The sequence below is a fragment of the Gouania willdenowi genome, chromosome 9, assembly GCF_900634775.1.
Source record: "Gouania willdenowi chromosome 9, fGouWil2.1, whole genome shotgun sequence".
Taxonomy (NCBI): domain Eukaryota; kingdom Metazoa; phylum Chordata; class Actinopteri; order Blenniiformes; family Gobiesocidae; genus Gouania; species Gouania willdenowi.
In genome coordinates, this window is record NC_041052.1 from 27815693 (window position 1) to 27842330 (window position 26638).

The following is a 26638-nucleotide window of genomic DNA, read 5'->3' on the forward strand; positions in this document are numbered from 1 at the left end:
CCGATCCCCTCACTCTCTCTTCGTCTGCCCTCCCGCACGCTTCGACTCGGTCACACGCAGAGCGCACTTACACCGCAATGGAGATAGAAGTGAGCCAGAGCAGCCTGTCCTCTACCGACTCCCCTCACGACCCGTGGTGAGTGAAACACCCAACTTTACTGCAACTTTTCTGCTCTCAGCTGAGACACACACACACACACACACACACACACACACACACACACACACACACACACACACACACACACACACACACACACAGGAATATTATCTATTATAAGGCAGGTGAACAGAAAGCTAAGCTGTAGTGATATTTAGTCAATAAAAACCTGCTTTCAGCTGCTTCTAACTGCACATAATAATAAATACACTAAGAGTATTATCACACATTGATGCTTCACTATTATCCTTTTTAATGAATGATTTAACCATCCCTCTTTCTTTTTCTCCACAGCAAAATGTTCATCGGTGGACTCAGCTGGCAAACAACACAAGGTAATCACTGTTTTAACACCATAAAGTATATCCTAAGGGTAAATCAAAACATCCCTTTCTAACAAAAGCCTTAATGGGTTGCAGTGAAAATGTAAACTTGGAAAAGTAACTTTGAAGAAGTTCTCCATGAAAAAACAGTTGAAATGTTTGAGTTTTACCTGAGAATCCTGCTGATGAATGAATGTCTCCCATTCAGAAGGAAATGAGCACCTCCATGGAGCTTGCTGGTATTTAAAAGAGAGACTTTGAATTATTCAAACCAAAGTTTACTGACAAACTTTATTTTTCATGCAAAGTTCCAAGTTGATTTATAGTTTGCAGTCCTGTCACAATAAAGTCAGTGTTTGATCACCTCTTGGTTCACTCCTTCCACCTTGTTGTGTCTTGACAGAGGGGCTGAAAGAGTACTTTAGCAAGTACGGAGAGGTGAAAGAGTGTATGGTGATGCGAGATCCAGTTACTAAGCGCTCAAGGTGAGAGAGCTTCTAAGCACGTCCGTCTTTGGAGGAGCTGAAAGTTTTTCTGACCTCAGTGATTCCCTGTTGCTCATAATGTATCAATACATGTCAACATCAGTTCCTGAGTCAGTAACGCCTCCTCTACCCCCTGATGTCTGTGCAGAGGGTTCGGATTCGTCACCTTTGTTGATCAGGCAGGCGTGGACAAAGTCTTGGCCCAAACCAGGCACGAGTTGGACTCCAAAACAGTGAGTTCTCTGTATTTGCTACCCACCAGCAGCTAATCCCACTGCTCACTGTTTGATGACTGGATTTTCCCATAATCCACCCAAGAGGTGTAACATTGCTACATTTTAGCTTGTTTACTGAGGCAGATGTTTTCCTTGTCGAAACAATGTATGCATGTCAAAATGCACAATCAGCAGAGGACACATACAAAATCAGTGCTTTTCTACTACTTGCAATCAAAGATGTTGGGACTTGATTTCACTTTTCCTACAAGAAGTGGAACTGAACCAAAAGAAAAAGTTACTCAATGAAGTCTCGGCTGAATGAAACCAACAAGTTGTGAAAGGTGTCAAACTGATCTAACTTAAACTAAGTTATTTAGCATCCTGTTTGGCTCAATGTAAATATCAGCGCAGTAAAGCCACACAGTTGGCTTTTCACCTGCCTTCTAATGTATCTGTTCCCTGTGTGTGTGCGTGTGTCTTTTTGTCAGTAATGAATGTGGGCCGGTCTGTGAACAATGTGGCCTGTTGGTCACCATAGGGACCAATTGCTCCCGCCTCTCCCCTCAGAGGCAGTGGTGATGGCAGCAGCTTGGTGACTGTATTGAAATGAAGGGAGGTTTCTTCTCCCTTTTGTGCACTTTCGACAGGCTTTGAAAAATCTGCAAAAGTGAAGACAAAACTGGAAAAAAAGAAAAAAAAAAAAATTTTCAGCATGTGGAAGTAAAGGAAATGTAAACTTTATCTCATTGTATGACACATTAGTCATACTGAGTAGTGTTTGGATGAGGAATAAGGTTTTAAAGGGTTTGTTTCCCCTCAAGTATCTGACTACTGTAGTGCCAGTTCAAGACCCGACAGCTATGACAAGTAGTGCCATCATGCTTGGACGCAACTGGCTCACCATGGGGTTTGTTTCCATAGTGACCCCCGCCCCCTTTCCTCCTTGCCTAAAGAAAGACTCAGGCACAAAAGAAATGGAAAAGACAACAATGAACTAAATTTACAATCTGAAATCCAGGCAACACACACACACACACACACACACACGCGCACACACAGAGTCTTCTTCTGGTGTGGAGAATTAAAAAAAATCAGGAAGCTTGACACTTCAACTTTAGAGTAATTACTAAAGAAATGTTGAAAAAACATTTTTAATGAAAGAGTTAAAGAAAAAAAGTGTTAAATGTTTATTTTTTTAAAGTTTAATATTGGCTTTGTAAGATAAAGTATTCAAAAACATTAATATTTTATTTTGATGTCAAATATGCAAAGAAGATAAAGGTCCAATACCAGGAATGCTGAATCAGCATTCAAACAATTATAGATTTGTGAGCATGTGCATCAGACACAGGGTTTGAATGAAAAGTAGATTGGATCTTTTTGACCCCTCGTCCAGTCCCCCTCCCTTCCCCACTCCCTCTCATGCAGACAGGTTATCCTTATAGTGGGTAGAGAAAAGTTCTCCAATGGCAACAGAAAGAATGTGCCATACTGTGACCAAATGAACCGCTCCAGCGCTGGAATTAAGAGAGCTTTGCTCAGCCGAGAGGCTAAAGAGCAAATTCAGTCCTGCGCAGGACTTTATTGGTACTTGTTCTGTTAAAGGACCAGCTTTTAATTGGGCAGTTTTTTTAACTGTTATTTATGGAGCAGCTCTTCTGGTTGCTGTTATGGCTATCTATAATATCAGTGAGGACCAATGTTAGGGGCATTTTTGTGTAACAAGTTTCTATACTGAAAACCACTTTAACTACAATCACTCAGTTTTTCACAGAGCTGCTTTTGGCATATTTGTAACCAGCTAACCATTTCCATACTGGTCTGAGTGGAAGGAAAATGAAGTGGGGGAGGCGGGATAACCCCATCAGTGATTAGCATGCCTCTCCTGACTAATAGGATTGGAGTCCACAAGCTTGAATCGTTTGTCTGAGATGTTGAGAGTCTTCATGTGGCACTGAGTTCCTGGTTCAGACCTTGATTGGCAGCATGCTCCACCAACTGTTGCTTAGCAGGGATGAGATGACCAAAGGGGATTGCCCTGATTTCATAAAGTTCTTTTCACATTACCCTCAGCTTCTTTTCTGTTACCTCACAGCAGAGGCCTTTCTAATCACTGCACTCTTCTCTTTGGTGAGGATGCTGTGCTAATAGTCTGATAAGGCAGATAATTCTTACATTTTTCTGGTTAATATTTTAATCCACGCCATCCCCCAACAGGTTATGTTAGAGTTTCAAAATAAAGAGTGTTTCTCTTCTCGGACAATTGCATATTTTGGTTGAAGAGGAAAATTGTCTTTTTTGTAATATTTGTAATTTGAAGACAGACTGCATATTGTGTGAGGCTTCATGTGTCACAACAAGTCAAAGACAATAAACTGTAGGCGTATGCACGTTTGTGTGACTGTGATCGTTGACATCCATCATCCATCTGATGGTTAAATCAGGTACATAGAAGATGAGGCTCACCTGGGCACCCAACTGATGAATAATTTAGAGACTCCAGTTAACGTAACAAATGTGATTTCGAGCTGTGGAAATAATCAGAAGGTCTGGAGAAAAACCCTTTGATGTTGAAACCACACATTCAAGGCATTTGTTGTGAGGAAGTCAGTAAAAGCTTTGTTTTACCTGCCATCAGTGAAATTATTTCTAAATGTAAAAACAAGAAAGCTATTTAAAAATATAAAACTAGTTGAATAATCATTCCAATGCTCTGTAATAGTTTATTAATAAGAGTTAAGGATTTCTAAATCAATCACATAAAATCTGATATTTGGTCATTTCAGTAAGGTCATTCTCATCAGTGGGAGAAAGCAAAACTCAAGCATTCAGAGGGTTTAGCATGATTAAAAAATGCATTCATGTCGAGTGATCAGTGTCTTTGATTTGCAGTGAAAGGCAATCTGCTCCCTCATAAACAAATTAATTACCTCAGTCTCATTATCTGCTTTACGCCCTCTGGAATCTTCCCTGTGCTGCCATGTGTTTGATATGTGTTTGTCTGTGTTTTTGGATGTGCACAGGAGTGTTGGACATCAGGAGGGTTGGTGACCCGAGGTGACTATCAGATTAGTGTAGCTACTATAGACACTAAACAAGTAGACACTGCATCTGATCCTTCAGCCTTAGCCTTCAGTCTTCTCACAATGAAAGCATAAAGAGAAGACCTGTTAGACTTTAAGTGATGTGTGCTCTGTTAGACAAAACGCCTCACTTTGCTAAAGGCTGTAGCTCTACTGTAGTTCAACTCTCCCTCTCATGGTTATGGACTAATCTTAGTGCTGTACTGTCTCACCGTCTGTTAGTGTAACAGCAGTGCAGTTTGGTGTATTCTAGTTGTTTTCTAGCTCTATTAGATCAGTTTAGACTAATATAGAGGTCTTAAACTTCAGTTTACAACCTGTCTATGGTTGGATCTTTGTGGCATGGTGTGATGTTCTTTCCAATCTGTAGAAGGGGGATGCTCAGCTGCTTAATCCGCGTTTACCGTACAATGTTTGTTTGCAGTATTGTAAATATGTTGCCCATAAAGCCCAGACCATTATTTTTGTTCTGGGTTTGAAATAGAAGAAGCAGCTCAGACCAGGATCCAGATCTGCAAAGTGGTTCCTGCTGTCACAAATGCAAGCAAATCAAATTTGTTTGGACGTAGCCACAGTGGGTTGTGATTGACAGCTCCTCTACCTCCTCCTCTCTATCACTTTGTCTTTCTCTGACGCACTCGTCCTCTACCTCGCGGCTCTCCTCGCCGAGGTGTGTTTGTGATTGTGGTGTCTCTGTGAGATTCCAGAAGATCACGTCACACGGTGATGACGAGAGAGGCCGAGGTCCGCTGGAGAGTCCAAGGCATTCCACCTGAGCAAGACACACATACACACACGCACACACACACTTATCGGTGCACATTTATATTTAAGGCAAGTAATTCAATTGACATTCAAATCAGATCTTTCACTTAAAAGTGAAGCGACATGTTAGATTTGAAGCTACACACTGTGTTATGTATACAGTAGGAGAATGTAGAATAAGTCAATTAGTTCAGCTTGAATCAAATGATGGAATTCACTTTTACTGGTATCGGATGTTATGTATCACATTAAATGAAGTTTCAGCAAAATGTATAAATTCCCCTTTAAAATAATTATCTCATTCTTTTATCTAAATTGATGGTTTTATTTATTTGTTTTGAGGAAGCACAAGGAATTTTAACCACATTACATGCTTTAATATCAAAAAAGGCTTTTTAATATTTAGAATGAAAATATTTTACTGTATGGAATTTCTGAAGTGTTTTTGACTGTGATTAAATTATATTAGTTGCCTTTAATGATAAAGACAGTCACTGGAATGACTATTTAAATTAAAAATTTGCTAATCAATCATCATATTAAGCACACCGAGCAGCCACAGCGTTATGACCACTCACTAATGGATCTGTAAGAAAGTGAACAAAGTGGATTGTTTCTGTGAAAGCTAGAGCAGAACTGCAGTTCTGTGTGTTGTGTTCCTGGTCTTTAAAAGGGAAGCGAAAAGCAATGAACTGCACTGAGGCACGCTGAAAGTAAAAGTGGCCTGTGTGTTCCGATCCTACAGAGGATCCAATGTATATTATATCTCTGAAACACCCAGTGCTGGTTCTGAAAAGGTGTCTGAATACTTAGCCAGTGTGGGCCTAATAAATAATTAGATAGTGGTCATAATATCATGGCTGGTCAGCGTGGTTAAAAAAAATACAAGATTTCAGATTTTGGTGGATTTTGATTCTCTAAAATTGAGTTTCAAAACTGGAAAAAAAAAGGTTTTAGAAAAAATATTTTTTAAAACCTTATTCAATGCTGTTATTGACACAGTAACTTATTTTGAAACTTTTCTCATTTTGTGTCAAACTCATTTTATTCTCATTTTAAACTCAACCTGCAAAACTATGACGATTGTTTGTAAAAAGTTGTACATCACTCAATGCTCACACATGTTCACACACATGGAACAGGAGATGGAGTGCAGGGTGTCTACACTTAAAGATGCATTCATCCTAAAGTGTTTGAAAAAATGCTACATGCATTGCCTTTTGCCTTAAAGCTAAACTTTAAAAACACTACAGTAGCTGAATGCAGGTGGGGTGCATGTGGATGTGTTATTCTTTTATGATCAGTTGACAGAGGTCTCGTGGTGTAATACTAAAGCAGGTGTTTAATCTTTTTGAGTCACAACTAACTAATGTTTCTCTTTTCCTGTCTCCTAGATTGATCCAAAGGTGGCATTCCCTCGCAGAGCTCAGCCCAAGGTGAGTAGCACTGTCTCTGCAGGTGTGAGAGTGTTCTTGTCCTGGACTAATACTTCCTAATTTGATGAACATGAGCACGAATGACAACACTGAGTGGTTATTTAAGCACAGGTTAACGAAAACCTTCACAGCTTTAATGACACTGGGATTTCCTTAACCTACCTGTACATCTGTATTGTGTTACCATTACTGTTTGTCCTCAACACAGGCGCTTTGTCTTATTTGCAAACAGCACAGAAATAATTGCTCAATTACTGTAGTTGGGTCACGCCAACAATAAATTTGCTGTAGTGGATCTTCATACTTTGTTGAAATGTTAGCAAGGTATATATATTGTACATTGCACCCTGTAGACATTATAGTTTTTTTTTTTTTAGTTAGTTAGTTGGTTTTGTTATATATGATAATGCTGTTTCACTCAATGGATAAACTGACTTTTGAAGTTTGACTTTAGTGCTGTAAAAGATGGGAGTTTTACTGTTTATAACATACCAGGGATGGAAATGAACTTTTTTGTTCACCTACCAAATTCTAAAACCTATTAGCCACTTGGCGTTATTACTGGCCACCTTTGTATTTAGGCATTAATGTTTTTCTTGCACAATGCTGCACATAGTATTTCCAATCAGTGCTTGTAATCAGAGCTGATTATTCAGTATATCTGTGATACCATCCAATGAATGAAAACTGGGTAAAACTATCCAAGGTTCATCTACTAGGTTGTGAAATAACAGGAGATGAAGTCTGAATAGACAAAGTGGTTCAAAATCAATGTTAAAAATCTATATCTGTATTTTTTTGCCAAATTATTTTTTAACTTCCTTACAAATTAATAAAGCATAAATTATATGAAGTATTTTTGAATTATAGGTTTTAATTTGTATACTTAACATACAACCTTTAGTAATAAACTATGAGATTCAAAAGGTGTATTTCTTGTTACTGATTGATGGACTGCTCTCATGTGTCCTTGTGGGCTGTTTGTGAAGCGTGCGTAATGTCAAATGTTGTTGTGGCTCAGTCTGCACTCTGATCTGGAACTGCCTATGACACGTGTCAAACTCGAGGCCTTCAGAGCATCCAATTCGGCCCACATGAGAAAGTGAAAATGACCGAAAAAAAACATGAATCTTTCTGTAAATTACCAAGTAATTCAATCATAAATGGTTGATTTTTCCAAAATCTTGCAATTTTTTGGAAATGATTCCACAAAATCTCCCCAAATTAAATAAAAATTGGTCAAAAAATAAATACATCAAAAGACAGATATTGTTGATATTGTTGATGCCTTCCATACTTTGTCTAATTTATAACTGGAATTGCAAACTTGAGCACATTAACGTTGAAATTGTTCCTTTTCCCAATTAAAACTTGCGGCCCATTTGTGATCAAAGCAGTCTGTATTTGGCCTTTGAACTAAAATGAGTTTGACAGCCCGGGCCTATGATGTTGAAATGTGTCCAAATCATACCTGTCAAGTATCCCGTTTTGGCCCGGGAAACTCCCGTATTTTACCCCTCTTTCCCGCCATCTTCCAGGATTAGTATTTTCCCGTAAATATCCCATATTTTAATGTAATAATAATTAAAAGATACCTTACTAAACTGATCGCTGTCACTAGCCTCGTGAGAACTTCCACCTGAAATGGTCTGAGTGACAGTTCTCGCGATATTATGTCGACAGCAGCAACAAACCCGGAAACATCTCAGAAGAGAGATAATGAATGAAGATATAACCCTTGTAAATACCTTTGAAACTGGAACAGAGAGTTTACCTTCCTAAAGAGCAGCAGGATGTGACACAGTTAAACGTTCTGTTAGATTAGTAACTGAGATTTTAACGTCTACCACAGGGGAAGGAATGACTTAAGTCACCATGAAAAGTCAGCCAATCACAAGCTCCACAAATTTACACTGCTTTAAATTAAAAGAAAATATGTAATGAAAATAAAATGTTAATGTCTAACTTAAAGACAAGCAACGTGAAATTAACCATAAATATGCAACGTGTTGACTTCTATAAAACTGTAAGTATATTAAATAAACACGTGCTTAATATATCCATTTATGTATTAATTTAGGCTGTTTTATAATTTAGGAATTAGGGCTGGGCGATATATTGAGATTTAAGATGTATCGAGTTTTCTATTATATATAATAGCTTATTTTGTATCAAAATACTAGTTTTAAGAGTCACTGCTTTTACTTCTCAGAACAGAGTCCTAACTCAGAGCTTCCCCATAACAAGCCATATTACAGATTACATATCACTCACACATGCTGTCCCTTACAGGAGAAAAAACCAAAATTGGCACATATTGTGCAGCTGTTTGTTAATAAATGAGCATTTTGGATCAGCAAATTTAACCCAGAATTCTCTTTCTTCTTAGACTTCATTCAAAATAAAATTATCTAGATTTATATCATATGTCACCATTTTGAGAAAAAATATTGAGATATGAGTTTTGGTCCATATCACCCAGCCCTAGTAGGAATGTTCACAGCATTTAATTGTTAATAAAGGTCGACCTACCAGATTCTAATCACATAATTGTATTTTGTAAGTGGTTGACAAGTGGGTATTTTAGATTTCTTGTACACCTATCTTAAAATATAAGGGATACTGGAGCTTGGTTGGGCGGGTGGGACGGCTCATAGTGGGCGCCAGAAAATTTCCCTTATTTTCAAATCCAAAACTTGACAGGTATGGTCCAAAATTTTCTTTTACTAATTCCCCTCACCTTTCCACCATGTTGTGTCTGAATATGTATAGCATAGCACCAAGTTCTCTCACTTTTTTCTTTTTTCCCTCCGATCTGTTTGTGCGCAGCGCTCTTTGCTGTAGCTCCACCCTTTTCCTCAGTGGAGATACCACTGATCTGCTTTTAAAAAGTTGTCTATTAGAGCCAGTTTGTTCTTGACCATACACTAAACTGAATTCACCCACCACCACAAAAAAAAATCACCCTTATTTGGCAGGTGGCGGGTGATAATTTACCAGCCCTGTTGCATATAAATCAATTTTGGAACTACTAAACAGATTATTAGTCTGTATTGCTCAGTGTTTGTAACACAATAATGACAAGCTACCGGTACATGTTCACTTAAGCATGCGTTAAAAACAAATGTTTGGGGAATATGTCAACATATTGTAATTCTTAGTGAGTGGAATATTTCAGCAACAAGTGAACAATTTGTCCTTAGATTGAATATAAGCACGTAATAGAAATAGAAAGCTGTCAGCAAACATAATGATCAAAGAGATTGAACTGTGACTGTCATAAAGCAGTCAGAAAGTTCATGCAGGCCCCTGTCACTGAAGGGGCCAGTGAAGGTGGACCTAATGAAGAGTACCAGCTGGTACAATCAATCACCTTTCCTCTTACATCCTGAGGATGGTCAAATGTGAGGTTCTGACTTTGGAACACAAGTCAGAAGGGAAACGCAGGCTATGGGAAGAAGGTATTTTGATGCTTCGATCCAATCTCACAACTGACTGAACTCAAAGGTTGTGCTGCTAAAGTCTTCCAGACGCTACAGCACACCATCAGAGGTTGAGTGGAGTCCACGTTTTCAGGCTTTAGCGCTGGTTGGTCTTCTAAGAGGATTGACACAAATTTAGTTCAGTTAATTGGTGTTTATTGATCATTCTGTGATAAACTCTAACCAGTAACTGTCTTGTAATTAAAAGACAATTTATTTTAAACCTTTTTATTAACAAGTGTCCGAAAACTTACAAGGTGTGTAGGTTTTTCCATGGAGCCTGACCCTTTCTACAAATACGGTACACACTGTACGTTTTCTCAAAGGTTCCCCAGCATTCCCTACAGGCTTAGTTATCCCAGGGTTTTTTTTTTTTTTTTAAATACTTGACTTTTTTTTAAACTTCCACCTAAATAAATAAGATTCAGCCATGCTTTTACTTAAGGTTTAATCATGTTTATAATGTGATACAACAGCATAGAAAGTTGTCATCTGCACATGTCCGTCATGTGCTTCACCCAATATTGAATGTTTCTTAAAGAAATAAATCTAGATTAGGTAACAAACATGTATTTCTAAAGATTTCATCAGGGCGTCTCACATCTTCTTTCAGCTCGTGACTCGAACCAAGAAGATCTTTGTGGGTGGCTTGTCAGTGAACACGACCATTGAAGATGTGAAGCAGTACTTTGATCAGTTTGGAAAGGTGAGTGATGATAGAAACAGTGTCATAGCTGCTGTGGTTTGTTCATTGATGTGACGAGCATGACTTTTATGGCAATTGGTTGCGGTGGCATCAGATGAGAGACAAATCGCACACCACTTCCCACCAGCTTTGCCGCTCTCATTCGCCACTGATTTTCCTTGAGAAAAACTTCACATTTGAGTTGAGCGTCAGCCTGGAAATGAAGCAGTTACTGTGAGAAGGGAGAGCATGCAGAGGAAAAAAGAGGAGCGACACAGGCTGAGTGGCTTCGGTAGCAGCAGGCGAAGTTTGGGGGGGAGAAAAGTTTTGTGATGGCGAGGAAGGGGGAGGGATTATTAGAGTCTGAATTAATCTGATGTAACAGCTGCTCCTACCCACAACCCCTCCTCACCCGTTACCGTGGTGACTCGGCTTGCCCATTGTCCCAAGTAATTCTGTGGGTAAGGGGTTTTTGTTCTGAAGGAGGAGGGGGTTTTAGCATGAGTATATTGGGTGGGGGTCAATTTGGGAGTGTTGGGACAAGAAACACAAGCTGACAAATTTCCATTAAAACGTTTTCTGCATCTTTTAATTTCTTCTTTTTTAACCTTTTCTGCATAAACTTCTCTCAAAGTTTCTTGTTAATGGGCTTTAAAAGCCATGAGGGAGAGAATAGATGATGGGCTGACAAAGAGAGAGGGCTTTTTCCTGAAAGGGGGTAAGGGGGAACTGGGGCAAAGATTTTTTGTGTGAGTGTTGGGGGGATTTTAGGGGTAGTTACAAAAGCCTTTATACCTTTTCTCAAAGATAGACAAATATTTTGTTAGTTTGCAATGAAGCTGGCTTTCTACAGATTGTTTCTGCTCATCCTCTGCTGTCCAAGCTTTCCAAAAACAGTGACCTGAAACCTGCTTTCATCTGCCAACATTTTTCTTATCGAGTCCGGCCTCAAGTCCCTCACAGTTCCCTCCTCAATCATAGCGTGGAGATGAATTTATGCTGAGAGAGATATCGAGGGATGGACAGTGAAATGTGTGCTTCAGCCATCCATGGAAGTTCCTGATTAGACTGCCTCACTGGACCTTTTGTATCCCATCCTGGTGAGGACAAAGAACCGAGGAGAGGGATGGGCAGGGAATATAGAAGGAAAGATGAAAGGTGGAGAAAAGAGAATGAGAGGGAATATTGTTTGATGGTGCATCGTTATAATGATCAGTGTTTGAAATATTCAGCTGTGGTGTAACGCTGGAAAAGGTGAAATCAGCTGGAGCTGCTTCCACAGCCATTTGTATCCAACCTTTATTAAATTCAAGTGCCAAATAGAAACATTTGGGTTGTCTTGTTGCTCTCCCGACACTTATTGTCATTCATTATAGATTGATCTGAACTGTGAATACCCAGGTTTCTCCTGAGGGGTGTTAACATGTATATATTTGCTTTGTTAACTCTTGGCAGATCACATCGTGTGTGATTTTAAATGGGTTATCACTCCCCTGACCCTCGCTTCTCTTTGGTATTGATTGATCAGAGGTCTGAATACCTAAGGATTTTTTTTCCTGATGTTCTAAGTCCAGAAAGCTACTTTCTTTTGTTGGTTTTGACTTTCTAACCTGTTTTTCACACTTCTGTCTATTCTTTGCTCTTTATTGCTGATGGATTTAGAGCTTAGGTTTCCTGAATGTTTCTCCTGATGTGGTTATATCCCAAAAGTCTAAAATATCAACACTTTTCTTTCCCTGAGGGGATTCAGTGTTGTATCCTTGGTGCAAATGCGAGGCTGTGACTTGAGAGGCAGGCGACCAGGTCTCCTTTCAAGCTGACTCTATTCACTCACCTTTGACTTTTCTGTGGGCAAACTGCCCTTGGGGGATCACACACAAACATACACTCTTGCAGACGCCCCTCAGTGACTATGGCAAATCGTTCTTTGGATTACATCCAGTAAACTTAATATAGACGCAGAGCTCAGATTCATTTACCAAATGTTTACGTGTGCAGACCAGAGGATAAACAAGACGGAGAGAACGAGGGGCTCTACTTTGACACAAGAAACTCTGAGTTTTTGTGTGGGAAAAGAATTGACACCTGTGTTTTTGCTCCATAAAGGGCGGCCGGTTCGGAGAGCGAGGTCAAAGGGAGAAGAGGAGGAGGAATTATGGCTGACTGTGCCAACAAACAAAGCCTCCAGGCATCTTTGTTCTCCCTCTGCCTCGCTCTTTGTCTCCCCTTTCCACTTTGACCCACTCTTCTGCCTCTCTAACAGGACTCACTGTGCTCCCTATTTCCCTACATCCCCACCTGTCGCTATTCCTGCCACTAACAGCTCTCTTCTCATTTCCAGTCTCCCACCTGCACACAGGGTTGAGCTTCCAGCTTGTTTGGCGTCAGTGTTTGACTATTTGTGCTCCTCTTTTGTGTCACTGGTCTTCTCCCACCATTCATAAAGCATTTGATTTTGGGGAGCTATTTGATAAAGATTTTTTCTACTGTTGCCATGGGAATGTCAAACCTTAGAGTGGAGAACTGAGATTACGGGAAGGATTTGGATCAGCGAGAACAGTTTTCCAACTTTTTCTCTGCTCTTTGTGTCTGCTGGACAGATTTGAAATAGGACTGGTTGTACAGTACTCCAACTTGTTTTCTCCTCCTCTGCCCCCCTCAGCCTCTTCTGTGTAACCTGTTGCTTGTCGCCAGTCCCCCTCCTCCTCTCCCCCTCCCCTCTGTCCATCTGTTGCTGAGCCTCTCCGCAGAACTTGAGAAGGGCTGAGGTCAGGCAATATGCCGCATGGCAGAAGCGAGAGAGCTGCATTTTAAATAAATAAATAAAATTATTGTTGTTTGTCTCCCTTCAGGTTGATGATGCTATGCTCATGTTTGACAAGACCACCAACAGACACAGAGGTGAGATGGGCTAACTCGTATCTCTGTCCACTACACATCTTCTCATCATACTTGATTTTACTCCTCTTCCTCACGTCCTTCCTGAGTGCATATTGATCTCCCTCCCCTCCTCACAGGCCTCCTTCCTGTGAGTTGAGCTGAATGGGGCTAGTCTAATTAGCCAGTCTGTTAATCGGGATAAGGATAAAGCCTCCTTAAGCACCTCCTCCCCTCCTCAAGATTGATCGATTATGACAGCCTACCAGCTTTGCCTGGGCCTTCTGGTAGAGGAGGGAGGAGTGAACGGATGAGGGCAGCATTGGCGGGGTGGGGGGCAGACAACTGTGCTAATCGTCTATTACAGCACCTATTATTGCAGTCTATTAGCTACACGTCTGTAAGGAAAGGCCTGCTCACCCGTTTCACCATATTGTGCAAGTTGTTTCTCACACACACCTTGTGCTTGCCAGGGTTTGGCTTTGTGACTTTTGAGAATGAAGATGTGGTGGAAAAAGTCTGTGAGATCCACTTCCATGAGATCAACAACAAAATGGTGAGCAACTTGACCTTTATTCCTCTTTATATTTTTGAGAAAAAAAACACGCTAAAGTTCATCCCCCTTCTGGAAACAGGTGGAGTGCAAGAAAGCTCAGCCTAAAGAGGTAATGTCCCCCACCGGCTCAGCCAGGGGGCGCTCTCGGGTCATGCCCTACGGGATGGATGCCTTCATGCTGGGGATTGGTATGCTGGGTAAGTTTGTATTGATCAGGAAGGATGTGGCTGCAGTGCATCACACTTGAATCAGATAGTCAAAGGTCACACAGTTTACCAGAGTGGGGGCTGAAAGCTGACCATTAGCAGGTCAGATCTTACACAATAAACATTACTCTTTTGTCCTTTTAAAGCAGAATTAGCTTTACTTAGATGGCAAAGATCTTAGATAAAGTTAATTGCTGCAACCTGTTATTTTTAGATGCCTTCTCTTAACTTTAAGTTCCTTTATGATCTGCCAGAACATTGTGACTGCAGACAGATGTAATGATAACACTATGACAACACATAGTTATCTCAAAATAAGGCATATGTTTGTTGGTGCAATTATTAAAGCACCAAGTGATACACTTACGCCCAAAGATGTGTTGGAACGGAAGTAGGAAAAAGAAATTACAGGTGAACTCAATAGAAATGGTTCGAAAAAGGAAACTGGTGATAAGTGTCTATGATGGGGAGTAAAATCTCAGATATAAAGAAGGAGAAGGGACACGTTTGGCTTTTGCACACAATGGTATGAAAATGGACACCATCTAACCAGGTGCTAATTGCACTCAGCAGCCAACTTCTGCCCATGTAATCAAACAGGACATCTGACAAATCCATCCAATTACAGAACTAGTTTTGTGGAAAAATAGCAATAGTCAAGACTTGCTATGTGTTGATAAATAAACCATTGTCTATTATTTTGTATTTTATTTTATTATTTGAAAAATTGATTTGTTTTAATTCTATTTTTGTTATTGTTTTATCTACTAACACGCTGTTAGTCTTCTGAACCCCTTTTCACAAAATTTGAGCATAACTTTAAAGCACTTACCTGTGTCTGACAGTCATTTGTAAGTAGCTTCGTTTGTAAGTTTGTTAGCAATAAAAGTACTCATGCATTGGTAATCGCAATGCCAATAATTTAAGGCAGAAGGTAGAAACATTAAATTAAATGGATCTCTACAATGTTAAATGAAGACAATAGGTGCATATCAACAACCACATTTCACCCAGGAATAGAGAACTTTTCCCAGAACAGCGGTCAACCTTTTTTTAATTCCGACTGCTGAGTATCGTTTCATTCGTTCATTGTCTTTAGTGCACTTTAGCTGTACTATTTGAATTCCAAGCTTGACCATTGCTAAGACAGTGATATCCAGTGTGATGCTGCTTCTGCAGTCTGCATACGGGCAGATGGCAAAATGCCGTGAGGGTCTTGGGATCCGCCACATGGCAAAACAAGTAAGGGAGAAACTTTAGATCTTGACTACAGGACTACATAACAATCAAAGAGCAGAACAACACATTCAGTCAATCTGTCAGACTTCTCCCTGCGATGCATCAGCTTGTATAATCATCTGGGATGGCCTCCAACAGTCTGCTGGAATTGAAGATAATGAAGGAATAGTATATTAATTGTTGCAAATGAATATGATTCGCCTCCCTTCATGAGTGACTACTTAAAGATTTAAAATGATTGGTAAAATAACTGAGGTATTGATCAGGTGTCAATGCTGTTGGATTTAAGTGTCAAATTTAGAGTGAACTACCATGTTTTTAAAAAATAAAAAAAATTTAATTAAGGTTTTATTTTCTGTCGTTGGCTCAGTCACATGAACGAGCCTCAGGAAGTAACGTTAGTGGAATGGACCTTTAACATTTTTCATACCAATTTATATTAGACTTGGAGGTCTGACTCAGATGTGTGCTTTACACACCAACATAACCTGATTGTTGTACATTGATGCCGCCACCTACTGTTCGGCCCAAGTATTGCTTAATTTACTGTTTTTTTCAAAGAGCTGAAAGGACTTGCCTTCACCAGGATGAATAACCGTGCCGCACACTCCAAGTGTTGATTCGTGTGTTGTTATAGTAGTCCCTGTGAATCCTGTCCTGAGGTCGGTCTTTCAGGTTTCATATTGCACACAAAGAAAGAATCTCAGATTCAGCTAAAAAGCTGAGAGTGAAACTGAAGACAAAGACAGCAAGCTGCTTAGTCTGGTTTCAGAAAGGAAATTCAGCCTGCAGGTGTAGAATATCAGTCATTTGGGAGTTCTGCTTTGTACAAGGCTGCTCTGTCTGGGCAGCAGCATCAATACACAGAGATGCCTGTCATTCCTCTAATAGGGAATTAACAACAATGAAAATTGACTGCTAGTATTACAGTAGTTATTATTTTTTTAGTACTTTTATTATTTCACATATAATAACACAGATGTTGCTCCTCACAGGTTACCCGGGTTTTCAGACTGCCACTTATACCAGTCGGAGCTACGCTGGAATCACACCTGGATACACCTATCAGTTTCCAGGTAACCACAGTACACTGTATTGGTTTCATTAGGTTTGACAAACAATGATGAAGATGAACGAGCTTGTTTCTTATTTGCACGAAATGGTGTTTCTACTCATATATTTAGGATCTTATTTTAATGAGACATTAATACAAGCTAGAACATGCATGAATGTTGTATATTTTAATTTGTAGTTTAAAAAACATGATGTTCAATATTGTTGGTTCACAGCATGTGACAGCTACATTACTAAATTAAAGTAAGAGGATAGATTTGTATTTTCAGGGTTTCTGTGTGACAGTCTCTCCCTGCTGATTCAGAAGAAACACTGGACATCTATTTATAAAAGCAAGAAACTTCTGTATGCGTGTGTGGAGCACACATCTCCCTGACGCAGTGTCTGTTCGACCTGAAACTCTTTTGACAGCTTGCCCATAGCCTGAGTGTGTGCATCCATTATTTTGAACTTATTTGGTGTTGCAAAACATTTATTTTCATTTTATTTTGAACGTGGGTTAGACTGGTGTCATGTACTGAGTTCACATCGTACTGAGATTGTATATGCGCATACGCGCACATGCGCACTACCGAAAAATACATTTTTGCTAAAAAAATAATAATTCATGTTTGTTTATTTTTGTTTTCAAAGTGAACTGACACGTGTTTTATTTGTTTATTGGATTATGTTAGGGTTACGGTTATAATTTCAGCACGGAGGTAATTGGCGGGCAATGGAAGCGACTGTGCTCAAAGCAAACAGAAAAACATGCACATTTCTCCGTGAACACGACATTATAAACGCTGATATTTTCACCACGTTTTTATAACCAAATGCGCACCTTGGATGTACATGACATGTTTGTGTGTAATTAATTTTGTCACTGGGTTTTTTGAGGAGGGTCTAAGGACAGGGAATGACATTTATTATCCATTTGCTTATGTCCAGCGAACATTGATGCAAACTTTATTTATCCATTTATCATGCGCATTTTCCATAGAATTAAACCAGGGAAATCGCTAATTTACTTTGCACCTGCAAATACACTTCTTTATAACACTACAGAGTACATAGTATGTACACCTCTTTGTGCATCCAACCTTCAAACACATACTCCTTAGGACATAATTGACAACTCTACCTAAGCTCCCACTATATCAACACATACTTCTGACGGGCACTATACTAGTGCCTTGAATACATCACATGGTTAAATGGGCACTGTATAGTATGATGTCAGGTTAAAATTGTAGCAATACCTCAAGGAGCATTTAATGCTGTGTTTAAAGGTATAGAGGAGGATTTTTGTGAAGTTTAGATAAGAAACGCCCTCTCCACTTTTTGAAAAAATACAAATGCGCAACACTCTACCAGCTTCCAAGCGGGAATGCCTATTATGCGTATGCGAGAGAGCGTGCACGAGCCCAGTTTTCCTTGTGCACAACTCTGTTTACTGGTTTACTTGGTGTCGGCATACAAGTTTACTTTACTTACGACTGAGGCATCAGTGGGAAGCCCTACCTGTGCTTTCAACGCACGCCATCATGTAAAAGAATCTCCTAAGCCAGTGAGAACGAGACACATAAACACCTGAAAGTGCGTATGCACAGCAAGCGAAACCTAGCTAGGGATGAGCACGTACAACAGCCTTACGTCAGAATGATTGACAATTAGGAGGACCAATAGTCTTGATGATCCACCTGGAATTTGAAGCCAAAATATCATCCTCCACAATACCTTTAAGTCAACTCGGAAATCTGGGTTTCCAAATTTCTACTTGAAAAATTGCATTTTAAGGCCTCAGTATTTTCTGTGAATCTTAGTTTCCCGAAGCCTGTTCCAAAGCGATGCTGTGGTGCCTTTAACACCTTTCACTGCTAGGATACTGTTGGTCAGTGCTCGGTTTATCATCAGCAGGCATATCATTGCTGAAGCGCGCTAGGGACACCATTTCAGCTGTGAGGTACCACAAGTGTCTCTGCGTTGCCTTCACTGGTACATGAGCATGTCCTTGTAGAACTTAAGGTCATTTTGCAGCGTCAACTGCAGATGTACATTTCAGCCACCACTGCGAGTACACCAGGGTGACGAATTTGGCAAATTCTCGCACCTTAGGAACTTGGTGTTTGGTCCCTGGGGGAAGTTCTTGAATCTGTGTCTCTAACAAGCAGATGTTGATGGTAAAGAGCAGTTTAGCCATACACTTTGCTTTGTGCAGTGCTCTTGGTCGTTTAAAGGTGAAGGATTCGCTTGCATTGCCATTCCCAAGGAAAACCAAACACTGTTCCATACACTGTTTGTAGTCGCCTCTTTGGAGATCCAGTTCAGACTGAGCCACTGTAAGGACATCATGCCTCAACTTCTCGATAAACTGGTTTCCTTCTTCTGGTACCAAGGATGCATCTAAGCCAGATAGTGTTTGGTCGGTTGTATTAAATGTGGCAGAGCCAGGAAATTCATCTGGTGATCTTGAGACTTCAATCTCATTGACCACATGGGTCAGTATCACCTCTCCAACATGACGTCGACACCCAGACCACAGCACTGCAGGTCCCAGGGTTTGCTGTATCATTATACATGCCGATGACACATATCCACTGTTTGATTCTGTGGTGTCAAAAGTCATATTAACAATAGTTTGCGCACAACCCCACAAATCAAGTACTTCTGTTAAATACTGTATATAATTTATTCCAGCAAAAAAATAACCCAAATGCTATATTATAAAAATTGCTCATAATGGGGCATACTGTATGTAAAAATTTCAACCTTGAGGTGGACCCCCTAAATATAAATTGCTTTATCAAATATTTTTCAAGGCTTTTCATTTTGGTCATTGGAACATTCCATAATTAGACTAGGGACAGATTCATTTTAAAATGTTGATGGGTTTGATGCACCCTAGTCTGTGCGCATGTTTGTGTGTCCTCTGCTTCCTTCACAATGACCATGTGTGATTGTTTTCTGTCTTTGTGGGGTCCAACCCAAACAAAATTGTAAGGAACTACACACAAAATCTTATCATTCGATTGGGCTGGATACTCAGCTGTACTGTAAACTGGTATTGTAAATATTTTAACTTTACCTGATTTTACAAGGGTGTGTCCACACATATTAAGCAATGAAATGAATCAGTGTACATTTATTATTTGAGACGCACAGTTTGGGAAACAAAATCCTTTGTCCACAGCAATATTTTACGGGGGGATTTTTTGCTTATGAGTTCAATGGGTGCATTTGTGATTGTGAAATTCAATGCTTGTTTAAGAGACATAGGAATACATTATGCTAATGAACCCCACAAAGATGGAGCCGCTTGTGTATTTGTGTTCACTTGAGTGTTGTTTTGTGTTGCTGGTGTGTGTCTCATAGGCACTCTGATGTTTCTGTTTTAGAATTCCACTTAGAGAGGACCCCCCTTCTGACTTCACCCCACCCCCCTGAGCTCACAGGTCAGTCAGTCCCTCCTCTGGGCTTTACAAGCAGCACTTTGTTCTTGTGTGACACACTACCGTTAGAGCTGTCGCCCCACCGCTCTCTGGTTTGCATGTTTGTGTCGATCCTCCTTTGTAGCTTTCTGTCTGAAGGCAGGACGCTGATAGTCTGACAGTAATCCTGATTACCAGATGCTACCTCATCACTTTCTCTACTTTCACAGATCTAATGAATTTACAAATGTGATCGGCTCTTCTTTAAATCATTGTTATTATTACATCTTCCTCTATGTTAATGGGTTTTAAATATACACTACTGGTCAAAAGTTTTAGAACACCACACTTTTTCCAGTTTTTTACTGAAAATTATTCAGTTTATTGTGTCATTGCATTCTGAAATGAAAGCGTAGAACAAAATAAGCAATTTGAGTTGAAAAATAAGTCATAGAATCAATTTATAGACCAAAATTATTGATTCATCAAAGTACAGTGTTTCAACACTGCTTTCATGCAGACAGAGGTGGCTATAAGTAACCAAGAAAAGTTGGAACACCTGTAGGAATTAGTAGCACCAGCCTTCAAGGCTGATTCAACCTTCATTGTTACAGAACAGCTTTAATTTGTTAACCCACTTCGTGTTCCTTGAAAAAGGCCTATTTGTATAATTCTGAAATGTACATTATTTTTCAGTTTTGAGTAACCAAACCTTTTTTTTCTTACCTCTGGCTGTTCAGTACTTACCTTTGAACCATTTCAAGCTGCCGTATTCATTGGACTTGCATGACTTGAATTGCAATAAATAACTGAAAAAATGAGGGTGTTCTAAAACTTTTGACCGGTAGTGTATATCTTCTGCCTTCACTGGGATGTGTCCCTATTTTGACTACCATTGGATGTCATTTCTTTTTAAACTCAATCGGGTTTGTCCTTTCAGCAATTCCTCTCACAGCCTATGGACCGATGGCTGCAGCAGCAGCAGCAGCAGCAGTTGTCAGAGGTATGAGCTAATAGTGTTACAAATAAATCTTATTAACAGAGGAACAAATTGTTTTAATTTATACTGATAATAGTTATTTACTTGTCTTCCTACCAGAAAACCCAAAATAATACCGTAATAACAATAATGATTATTATTATTACTATTAAAATGTATAGTATAAAATAAATCGATGTGACAATAAATGACAATAAGGAATACAAATCATTAGATCTACCCAAAGACTGTGTCCATTGTAATCAGCTGTATTTGAAGGATGTTGCAGAAGTACGAATCTGATATTCCTGTTTCCCATGTAGGTTCCACTCCGTCTCGCTCAGCTGGATTTTTAGGTACAAGTAGCCCAGGTCCGATGGCCGACCTTTATGCCACTGCCACTCAGGAGTCAGCAGTCAGCAGCTACCTCAGTGCTGCGAGCCCTGCCCCAAGCACTGGATTCAGCCATAGTTTGGGGGTAAAAGATTATTTCAATTAATCAAATGTTTGAGTTGTCTATATGTATCTCTTTTATTCTCAGAACTAACCTGCAAGTCTCAGATTTATCACTTGAAAGTTAAGTTTGGACAAATTCCATAAAGCAGATGAAGAAAACAAAAAATAATTTGAGGTGCTTCAACTTGTCTCAAATTGTGATAGCTGGACAATAAATAAGCTGGACAAGAAAAGGTCTGATCCATTGATTTCCTTTGAAACTTCCAGGAATTCCTCGCAGCTCATGTTTAGCTTCCAGATACTGTATTACTCTTAAAGCACAAGTGGAGTGTTTTACCATATTTTTACAATAGCTTGTTTGACAGATGTTCATAATATTATGGATGTTTGTTCAATATTCAATTATTTCTAAGTATGTTACAGCTAATTTATTTGCATTTTTAAGTCTTTATGTGGGCGGTAAGACACTCTTTGAAATATTGGCTAAGCTAGGCTAACTGTGGTAGTAAGGTTTAGAAATGAAATAAAATCAAACCTGTTTTTTGTGCAGTGACACATTGACTTTCATCCTGAAAATCTGTTTGAAAATCATCGTGGATAGCAAGAAATAGCTTTCAGTTGAAATTAAATCCGAGCAGCACAAAAAAAAACTTGGAAATTGTGTTGGCATGTACAAAACGTCACAGTTTATTGATACCCCGTGAGTTATAGAACAGTATGTGTAATGTAGCAATAGGAGCTTTAGGCTAACTCTGTTACTAACTGAACCAGGCTCCTTGGCATTTAAAAATAATAAAACATGACCATTTTTTCTATTTGTCTTTGTTTTTGTATTTCTTAGTACTAGGTTCCATTTGTGTGCATTTAAAAATCTTTAACTCTTTTATTCAGACTGTTTACAGTTTAAAACACCCCAATTGAAAGAAACCTAGATATCAACAAAATGTTTAGAAAGGAGAGATTGCCTTTTGGCTAAAAAACTACCATAATATGTGCATCGATAATGTGTTTGTTCAACATTAGCAGGGTAGTGTTCCTTGACAAAGCACTGTGTGTAAAAGAAAACACATTTTATTGTACATAAAATCATCATTTTCATTTTCTTTCCCAACTTTAACAGTGGATGCTTACTCCCACAGGGCCCTTTGATTGCAACGGCTTTCACTAATGGCTACCACTGAGAGTGTGAGTCAATCCTCATGATTTTAAAAACTTTTTTTTTATGTGCTAAACCCATGACTGTAGTGTTTCCACCAACCTATGAGTGACACAGCTGCTTTGTGTGCAGACTGAGAGCTGGAAGGAGTTGAAGCTGCTCTGGAGCTGATCCAGCCTATCTCTAGCCGGTCCACATCTCTGGCCAGAATGCCCCACCCTCATGTGTCGTCACCTTCATCCTGTTAACGCCTCTGACGCCTCATGAAACTCCACCTGGTTGGCAAACGAATTCTCGCAAAATGAAATGGAAAAACTTAATCTTTGTGTATTAACAAAACCTCCAAATGCTGTATTTTTGTTTGATTTTCTGTTGTTTCACTTTTCCCTTTATTTTTTGAATGCTTGTATCATTTCATGATCTGTTTTTGGTTTTTTTTGTCTTTGTTCAAGAGAGCTCAATTTCAGGTGGTGCTTTTTTGATGGTCAGGAGATGTAAAATTTATTGGAAAACTGTATATTTGTTAGTAGTTCATACTGAATTTTTAACATTTTGGGTTAATACTTCTTTAAAATGTGTATATCTTGGTAGGTTCTTAACCATGGCTTGTTACACGTATAGTCATTAGTCTTATTAGTCAATAGGCTTTCATGAGATGTACAATTTTGTATAATACTGTAAATATGAATGATTTTTGGGTGAGAGGGTTGAGGTTGTTTTTTGGTTTTTTTTACATCAGAATGAGGAAAAGGGTTTTTTTAAAGGCATATGAAGACTTCATCATGGTGATTTTAAGTTGATGGTGGATCTGAATCAGGATTGTGTATGATGGAAGTTTTGTGAAAGTCGGGATTTTGAGAAAAATTAGGAGGTTTGGGGATACAATTCTGAATTTTGAGAAAAAAAAGAGTTGAAGTCAAACTTTAATTGTATTAGGGTTCTTACCAATGCAGATAAGGTTTGAGCCCTATAAAGATCTTATACTTGTGGCATGTTTGGCAGTGTTGGTATTTTGGTCTTTCATTGGTCCACCACATGCCATAGGTTAATGTATTAATCCCAAACATAATTCACTACACAGACTTATCTACAGGAACCTATGACCTTTAATAGTGGATGGATACAAGGACAAAGTTGGAATAAAAACACTAACACTTCTATTAGAGAATGGAATTATTATTTTTCTACAAGATTTTAAGATTCCACATACAATTTTTCACTTGTGAGATTTAAACTTTTTTTTTCTCTCAAAATTCAGACTTTTTCCTCGTCTTCAAAAGTAAAGAATAAACTTCACTCTGAGTAATTCAACCCTTACAAAGTTAGCAAAAAAGCTCACAATTATGTCTGACAGATCTCGAGATCTATTTATTTTGTTTCGAGCAACCATGATCTATGCTTTTATCCACTTTTTAGTGACGTAATTCTTCATGTTTCCTTCTATGACGTCCAGGTGAGGCTGAGTCTTCTGTTAAATGGTGTAAAAACACTCATCTTCTGTTGTCTTTATTCCACTGTTTTTATTTTATAACGTGTGAGTATAGTTTGTGAAGAAAAAGGAAGGAAAATGTGCAGGTGCAGTCGTTCACAGTGAGCAAGTTGATGTTCATGTGAGGATGTTGTGAATTTGAACGCATTGGTTTCCAGTGTGATGTGCTGTGCTGATGTCATTTTTTTTTTTTTTTTATTGGAGTCGATACCTCGGTTTAAAATGTGAACTTTTAACTGACTTTTTGTTATTACATTAACAACTTTATCAAAATGTGAATAGGTGGGGTCTCATTTGCCCTTGTTTGTCACAGCCCCTCCATTCATCACTGCATATCCACTGGAGGTCACAAACTGTAGAGCAACCTTAGACCAAATGGATTTCCACAGCTTCAAATATTTTGCACTGGCAAAAATGTTTCAAAGGTTTTTGAGATAAGTGTATCACTGAGAAACATGCACTCACGGTATACACAACAAGCTGCGCTTCAGATTCTGGTATGCCTGCTGTGTTTAGTGCTATGGATGTGTCACACAGATTCTACTGAAAGATAACACTCCTGTCAACACTGTAACATTTTTTTTCATGTTTTTTTTGGAAAGAAGAAAACTTTTTAAAATTCCTAATAAATTATTTGATAACATTCCATTTTTGTCTCATGTAACTCTTCTGTTGCGTACACACACATTATGACAGATAGTCAGACGTGTTTAAAATAAATATTTCCTACTTATCAATGAATCCAAAAACAAAAGCAACTAATCAATACAGTAAAATGGCTAAATGTGTCATATTTCCTGAAACCAGATGTGAAAAAATACCATTATAAGGTGACAGCAGGCTGTCAGTGTACGACAGTGGTCATCAATTACATGATGAATATATAAGGAAAGTAATGGATCATAAAGGTGTATTATATTACAGCTCAGTCCTCTCAATGGTCGACTTCCCTCGTATGTTGCTTTTCTGTCTGATAGTTCTTTTCCATCATCACTGCTTCACTGCCTTCCCTCCCTTGTTTCCACCTCCAATCTCTTAACATCTCCAAGCTTCGACCTCGCCTTCCTGCATTCATCGTCCCAACAGCCATGTGCACCGAGAGCTATGAATGGGATCCGATATTAAGAGGTGAAGACCTCAGGAGATTCTCCAATGGCTCAGCCAGAACCAAAACATTAGTCTGTTATAGTTTATAGAGCTACATGTGGCAAAAACCCTGGACAGGTTCATCAGTTGATGGAAAGGTATATTATTAAATGCAGATAGATTATTACATTTTTCCCTTTGTGTACAGCCAAATTGTTCTTTTCACATGCTATTCTTTCTTCTCATATAAGCTCTCATTTCATCCATCACCCACCCCGTAGAGGTGGGTGATGGATGGATGGAAAAATACCATTTTTTGTGTATTACAGTTGTTTAAATCATTTTGGTATTTCAGTTTCACTATTTAATGTACTGTAACTCAAATAAGTTTTGGAAAAAATGTCACCTGTACTTTTCATCGTCTATTATTACCTCCACCATGGAAGATTCTATTCAATTTGGAGGTGATCTGGATCAATATACTGATTCTGGATCTGTTTAAGGAAAAAAAAAATCCTCATCACTCCTCACTGGTGAGGTTTTAAAAACTCAAATCTCAGTTTGTAATTGTGCAATATTTATGAAACTTTACTCAGTTATGTCGTGTGGGTTTTTCAGTTACGGAACTGAGTTTCATCCAAATCGGAATCCATATTGCACATTTAATCTCGATTCTTGGCGAAAGAAATTTCTTACAATCTTTTAAAGTATCAATAATATCACCATTGATCCAGATAAGGTAAGATGATATTTGGCCCTTTGTGGAGGATTTGCTCTCTCTGAGAGCTCTTATTTTTAACTAATATAAAATCCAATGCATTATTAGTATTATTATAATATGACAAAAGCTTGAACTGGACTGCATTAGTCTAGCGTTGACATTAGCCTAGCGTTAGCATTAGCCTAGCATTAGCCATTAGCCTAATGTTAGCATTAGCCTAGTGTTAGCTTAGCTTTAGCATTAACCTAGCAATAACATTAGCCTAACATTAACATTTCCTTAGCATTAGCGTAACTTTAGCATTAACCTAGTGATATCATTGGCCTAACATTAGCATTAGCCTAACGTTAACATTAGCCATTTGTTGGCATTAGTCTAGCATTAACATTAGCCTACCATTAGCATTATCCTAGCATTAACATTAGTCTAGCATTAATGTCAGCCTAGGATTAGCATTTACTTAGCATTAGCCTATTGTTAGCATTAGCCTAGCATTGGCGTTAACCTAGCCTTAGTAATAGCCAAGCAATCACATTAGCCTAGTGTTAGAATTAGCTCTGCGTTAGCAATAGCCTAGCATTGTCATTACCTTAGCATTCGCCTAGCATTAACACTAACCTATCATTAGCATTCACCTAGCAATAGCAATAACCTAGCAAGAGCGTAATATTAGCAATTAGGTTGAAAAAAGGTGAAATCAATTGAAAAATTTGAAAAAAGTTGAAATTGCTTGAAAAAGCTTGAAATGGATT

General features: G+C 38.9%; 1 protein-coding gene and 1 long non-coding RNA gene across 9 annotated transcripts; one reads left to right on the top strand and one right to left on the bottom strand.

The window, feature by feature from the left end:
- Nucleotides 1-24725, top strand: msi1b (musashi RNA binding protein 1b). 8 transcript variants are annotated; one of them, XM_028458252.1, is made up of 17 exons: nt 1-136; nt 455-495; nt 887-968; nt 1117-1201; nt 4200-4243; nt 4977-5103; nt 6429-6470; nt 10566-10658; nt 13490-13538; nt 13988-14070; nt 14150-14267; nt 16511-16591; nt 19967-20023; nt 20940-21002; nt 21302-21456; nt 22555-22619; nt 22723-24725. In XM_028458252.1, exons 1-16 carry the CDS (start codon nt 78-80, stop codon nt 22600-22602), a joined length of 1227 nt encoding a protein of 408 aa, XP_028314053.1. In that variant the 5' UTR covers nt 1-77; the 3' UTR covers nt 22603-22619; nt 22723-24725. The 8 variants fall into 8 exon arrangements, with proteins under 8 accessions (XP_028314053.1, XP_028314056.1, XP_028314055.1 ...); XM_028458255.1 differs by having other exon boundaries at nt 22574-22619; XM_028458254.1 differs by having other exon boundaries at nt 4210-4243; nt 4970-5103.
- LOC114470216 (uncharacterized) lies at nt 55-1097 on the bottom strand. Its single transcript, XR_003674845.1, has 3 exons — nt 848-1097; nt 654-719; nt 55-179 (listed from the first exon to the last, which is right to left on the bottom strand). It is a non-coding gene; the product is annotated as an uncharacterized LOC114470216 (long non-coding RNA).
- Nucleotides 24726-26638: the final 1913 nt, after the last annotated feature.

Bases quoted from the DNA above. Each gene is read 5' to 3' on its own strand.
- msi1b (XM_028458252.1), top strand. From the start codon at position 78: ATGGAGATAGAAGTGAGCCAGAGCAGCCTGTCCTCTACCGACTCCCCT. The intron at 137-454 runs GTGAGTGAAACA...TTTTCTCCACAG, and splicing joins GACTCCCCTCACGACCCGTG to CAAAATGTTCATCGGTGGAC. The intron at 13,539-13,987 runs GTGAGATGGGCT...TGTGCTTGCCAG, and splicing joins GACCACCAACAGACACAGAG to GGTTTGGCTTTGTGACTTTT.